This window comes from Cajanus cajan, chromosome 3 (assembly GCF_000230855.2).
Source record: "Cajanus cajan strain Asha chromosome 3, NIPB_CcT2T_4, whole genome shotgun sequence".
Lineage (NCBI taxonomy): Eukaryota > Viridiplantae > Streptophyta > Magnoliopsida > Fabales > Fabaceae > Cajanus > Cajanus cajan.
In genome coordinates, this window is record NC_138519.1 from 57617253 (window position 1) to 57623138 (window position 5886).

The 5886-nt window shown below is 33.6% G+C and overlaps 1 protein-coding gene across 1 annotated transcript; it reads left to right on the plus strand.

The window, feature by feature from the left end:
- Positions 1-592: 592 nt before the first annotated feature.
- On the plus strand, positions 593-3114 carry LOC109792613 (pectate lyase). Its single transcript, XM_020352031.3, has 4 exons — positions 593-967; positions 1349-2003; positions 2237-2479; positions 2599-3114. The coding sequence occupies exons 1-4, from the start codon at positions 738-740 to the stop codon at positions 2821-2823; spliced, it is 1353 nt and encodes a 450-aa protein (XP_020207620.1). The 5' UTR covers positions 593-737; the 3' UTR covers positions 2824-3114.
- The last annotated feature ends 2772 nt before the right edge of the window (positions 3115-5886 follow it).

Below are 5886 nucleotides of genomic sequence, written 5' to 3' on the forward strand. Positions count from 1 at the left end.
TTTCAAAAATACTTAGTTTAGTCATTTATCAACATTGCAACATTATTGACATGATAAATCAAGTTAATTGTACAACATTAATTAAATTTAATATCATGTTTTCATAAAAAAATGTAATAATAGTTGAACTTTATGTGAGAGACATACTAATGATATTTGGAAAGATGGATTGGAATAATTTAAAAAAAAAAAGTAAAAATTATGAGGACTACAAAAATTAGTTTTTAATTTGAGGGGAAAAAATAAGTTTACCTTATAAACTAAAAACTATTTTAAGTCATTTTCTTTTATTATGCTTTATCATTTAAATATTACTAAATATGGTTTGCTAAAAAGAGGCCAGGGAGAAAGGGATACACGAAGAGTGTTTTTGTTTCTTGGTCAAATTAGAAAACAGTGTAGGTTAAGGCTAAATATACTGTTTGCTAAATTATTTTTTTAAGAAAAAAATATTAATTATAAGTAATGACAATTATGAATGATGCAAATTGAAAAGAATAACCACCAAGTAAATGAATCTCATTGATCCAAATTTGGCTTTCCATGCTTTCTTTTCGCTGTCCCCTCTACCATATAAATATGATCCCCCATTCAACGTAAACATTCGAACCATTTCTTGCTTCTTTTCTCAAATTTACCCAGGAGGGTTCCATTCTCTTTGAGGTGGCCAGGGTTAGCTTCAAAAAACCGAAGCCTCAAAACCTTGGCCATCATCAATAATAAAGAAAGGAAGAAATATGGGGAAATTAGAGTTCAATAATTTTTTAATTATTTTGGTTTCTTTAGCAGTTATAATTCCTACCCTGAATGCCAATGTCTTGGAGAAAGATGATTATTGGCAGAACCATGTCAACGACTTCGATTCTTATTGGCAGGAAAGGGCAAAAACAGCTAAAAAGAACAGCGAGGCAGCTTATTTTCAAGATCCGTATTCACTCTCCGGCAACCTGACTTCCAGTGTCAGCGAGTGAGTCCTCTCATACCAAATCATATTCAATTTCATAACATGCTTTGATATATATATATATATACACACATTCATGTCAACGTGTTAAATGATAGAGATCTTTTTGGCCAATGAACAAAATTAAAACTGAGGTTCTAGTTCCAAACGTAGAAATCTCCTATATTTCTGTGAACCTATGAGAAAAATAACATTCTTTTGACTCGGTAACACTTGTAACAAATTGATAATACAGTGACACAATCAGAACTTTTATCTCTCCTCATCTCAAGCACATGCTTCTATATATGTAAATGTAATAGGATAGTGTACAATTTCACGAAACCTGGTAGCTGTTGATGCAATTTGATGGTAGTACTGATAAAGTGAAATTGGTCTTAACAGGCTTCTAGTTGGAAAGAACGCACGAAGGAACTTGAGGGGGCGAAACCGTGGAGCAGAATGCATGGCCACGAACCCCATCGACAGGTGCTGGAGGTGTGACCCTAACTGGGCCGAAGACCGCCAGAAGCTTGCAGATTGCGTGCAGGGATTCGGCAGAAACACGGTCGGAGGCAAAGGTGGTCCAATCTACGTTGTCACAGATCCCTCAGACGATGAATTGATAGACCTAAAACCTGGGACTCTCCGGCACGCGGTGACACGAGAGGGTCCACTGTGGATCATCTTCGCACGCAGCATGCTCATCACGCTCAAGCAGGAGCTCATCATGAACAGCAACAAGACCATCGACGGAAGAGGAGTTGAGGTTTACATCGCCAATGGCGCTGGCCTCACTGTTCAGTTTGTCAGTAACATCATCATCCATGGTATCAAGATCTACGACATTCAGCCCGGTGAGGGTGGCATTATCAGAGACTCTGAAACCCATTATGGCCAAAGGACAAGGAGTGATGGTGATGGGATCTCCGTCTTTGGTGCTAGCAATATTTGGATCGACCACGTTTCCATGAGAAACTGCTCCGATGGACTCATTGATGTCATCATGGCATCCACTGCTATCACCATTTCCAACAGCCATTTCACCGATCACAACGAGGTAATTCTGTCTGTTTGGATACAAAAGTTCATAAGAGTATTTTTCAAGAGTTTCTCTATTAAAAAATATCCTTTTATTTTGAAGTAGAGAAATAATGAAAAACCCTTCTAACTTGTATCCAAACATACTCTTATTCAATTCTATTCTATTGATTTGGTATCTTTACATAAAAGAATTAATAAGATTGGAAAACATCCTTTATCTGGGTTTGAGTGTGTGTATGCATGGTGCAGGCGATGTTGTTTGGTGCCCGTGACGAATGCACAATTGATAAGATCATGCAAGTCACTCTTGCATTCAACCACTTTGGCAAAAGATTAGTTCAAAGGATGCCCAGAGTCAGATTTGGTTTTGTGCATTCCGTTAACAACGACTACACTCACTGGGAAATGTATGCCATTGGTGGCAACCAGAACCCCACCATCATCAGTGAGGGTAACCGATTTATAGGTCCTAACAACAGGTTTGCAAAAGAGGTATGCATCTATAAATATAAACACCATCACGAGCTATAGCACTAATAAACATATTATTCTGTGATCATGTTCATATATCTGGAATGAACATAACATGATTTGTTTGTGTGTTGGTGAAGATTACAAAGAGAGAATACACGGAAGAGAACATTTGGAAGAACTGGCAGTGGAGATCAATCAACGATGTATACATGAATGGAGCATTTTTTGTGGAATCTGGGCCTGAGCTCGTAAACAGACCCTACTCAAGGCTAGACATGATCACAGCTAAGCCAGCGAGTTATGTAGGAAGGCTTACTCGCTTTTCTGGCAGCCTTAGGTGTAGAGTGGGAGAACCTTGTTAATTATTGGCCTTGCATGTTAATTCCCTTCTTCACAAAATCCATATGTAGTACGTGGCGTGCATGGCAAACGATGGAAAGAAAGAAAAGAAAGAAGACTGAGCAAAGCCAGATGTATCCACCAATATATATATGGCTTTTATTTTTTTCGTAGGGAATTAATGTGTAGTCAAGATCTAAAACCTTACATGTGCCTGCCACAGAAGCTCATAGGTGATGTCGAATTGTACTGCTACAAAAATAGAAAAAAGAAAAAAAAAAAAACTCTAATTATCCCCCCATTTTGGCTTATTTCTGTCCTTTTTGTAGTCATTCAAACGAATGAATTGAAATTTTTTGCCAAATTCTTATGCCGTTGCTTTGGGTTTTTTTTTAATTTTTTTTATCATGGATATAATTAATAAAACATCTCAAAATTAATAATTAAAAATTTATTTATGATCATGAAACATGATCTTTATTGACAAAATATTATTTTAATTTTAATGGTAAAAATCAATATTGAGAATATTAAGTCGACTTTTTGTATCCTCTTATAATTCTTGGAGGAAGAAGTTTGGTTGAACACACTCATTTAATAATACCATATCATACTTAATTACTAATAAATTTTATCTTATTAATTATAAATATGTCTTTGTTATTTGTTAAGAAAATCCTTCTAAATCAAACATCTTCACGGTTGTATCATCATCAACTACTTTCACCCTTGCTTCCTCGGGTGATTCAGATAACAAAAATAGAGTCAGATCAGAAGAGGAAGATGGCATCGGTTTATGTGGTGGGTCATCTTGTTTATCTTCGTGATAAAATTTTGAAAATTTTCTTTTTAGATGCATATCGATCGCATCTGTAGTCCTTTTTCTCTCCATGTTTTCGAGGTCCTTTCTGGAAATTGATTAAGGGCTTTTATTTTTTCATGAACTTCTTCCATGAACGTAATATATTCTCTGTATTAAATTTCTCTTTTTATTCGAAATGTTTTTTGCAAAGGCCTTCGAGAGGGGTGAAACTGTTCTCATTATTAGATTCAAGGAAATAAGAGTGTGTTAATAAAATATAGAAATATTATATACTTGCATTTAATTCCATATCCCTTATGTATATGTATTTGAATTGTGCCAAGTTAGTGTCAAAGGTTAATTGATTTCTTTTATACTTTTTGTATTGAACCACATTTGTTTATTTGTCTCTTCTGTACGCATGAAAAGAAGTTGTGGATTGTGTTAAAGAGAAGGTTTAGTCCTCTCTCTCACACATTTAATCATATGGGAATGCAAGTGATTCACTGATGAATGAAACATCATTTTGTAGTTGAGACTCTTCTTCTGTTTCAAAATATCTTGTTTTTGTTGTGGTACCAGAATTGGATGGATGAAATTAAACCATATCTTCAGAAACCAAAACTCATATGAAGCGAACTTGCTACGTTTAACCAAGCAACAAATTTTATTGCCATGAGAAGAATAACAAAATATAGTTCTATTAGAATGTGGCATGGTTTTAAATTGCGGTTGTGATTGCGGTTATTGCGAGTATTACGATGCGAATTGCGGTCGTTATAGTGTGAAATTATTAATTATTTATACTAAATATAAAAAAAATTATAATTATTGATATATATTTTATTTTTAAAGATTTATACATTTTTATTCCTTTTTTTAAAATATTATATTATTTTAATGAATAATTTAATTTATTTTAAAATTAATTTAATAGTAAGAGAAACACAATAGTGGTTAGATTAATTCTCACTTAATATTTGTCATAATTTCTCAAAAATAAATTCTCATTGACACATAAAAAATTTAAAAGTACATACATTTAGACAAATTTCAAATAGATAAGAAAGAAAAAAGGAAATGACTTGACATAAAGTATTATGATTGTCCACAAGTTTCATTGTCATCAATTATCTCAGAAGCAATGCCACCCTTCATAGATGTATTTCACTACAAGGAAAAAATATGAAATTCTTTATTAATATTGTAAAACTATAAAAGCGTGAATTTTTTTTCACAAGTAAAAAATTACATATAATAAATTTTTAACTCACATGATACTTATTACCACATAGTAGAGTGATGAGGATGATCATAGCCTCCACTCTCGCTTTGGCTATCCCCTTGTGTGGTTCCTTGTCCAACATAATCAAAAAATCCACCACTTTGTTATTGATAATAAAGATCATTATAATTCATTGATTATGGTTGGTGGTATGAGGGAACTTGGTCACTTGCATATTGATTGTATGCATTAAAATAAACATATTGATAAACTGGTGGTAGATAGTACCCTTGACTACTTTCTAAAGAAACATCAATATTAAACTCACAAACTTTGTTCAATATATATGAGAAGATGTAGAATCTTTACATGACACATTTTGTTTATTTTTTCCTCTTGTAACTTGTGAGTTGTCTCTTCTATTATTACCTGAAAATGAACGATCAAGAGGAATCATACCTGGCACAGAAGTAGTGAAATCAATTACCAGATTTGTGTCACGCCTATTATATGGAATCTTTTGATATGGATCATTTTGTCTTTGTTCATCCTCATCCATCATTTTCTTCACCTTCAATATCAACACCATCATCACCACTATTATTACTTGGTGGGCTTAAGTCACTACCATCATTATCATTATCTCCACCTTCCACATCTTCATCATTTGTATCAATTCGAGGCAATCACTCTGAATTTTGAATTCCATCTAAAAGTGGATTTTCTCTTTCTTCTATCATGGAGATAATGGGTCATCTACTTGAAATATATAATCAAGATTAATTGGATTGAAACTTGCTTCAATTTTTTCCTAACTTTTTCTCATTTGATGCCTGATTTTCCATTTCATGTTGTAATGTGTAAAGACAATTTTTTGCAACTTTTTGTACTTAAGCCTATTCCTTGTCTTTGTATGAATATAGTTAAACGTACTCCAGTTTCTTTCACAATTTGTGGCTGAAGTTATTTGACTTAAAACTTTAATAGCCGCCACATGTTAAAGTTCAGGAGAGCATGAACCAAACATCAACCACCATTCAGCTTTTTAAGAGAACAAGC

Bases quoted from the DNA above. Each gene is read 5' to 3' on its own strand.
- LOC109792613 (XM_020352031.3), top strand. From the start codon at position 738: ATGGGGAAATTAGAGTTCAATAATTTTTTAATTATTTTGGTTTCTTTA. The intron at 968-1,348 runs GTGAGTCCTCTC...TGGTCTTAACAG, and splicing joins CTGACTTCCAGTGTCAGCGA to GCTTCTAGTTGGAAAGAACG. The intron at 2,004-2,236 runs GTAATTCTGTCT...TGCATGGTGCAG, and splicing joins ATTTCACCGATCACAACGAG to GCGATGTTGTTTGGTGCCCG.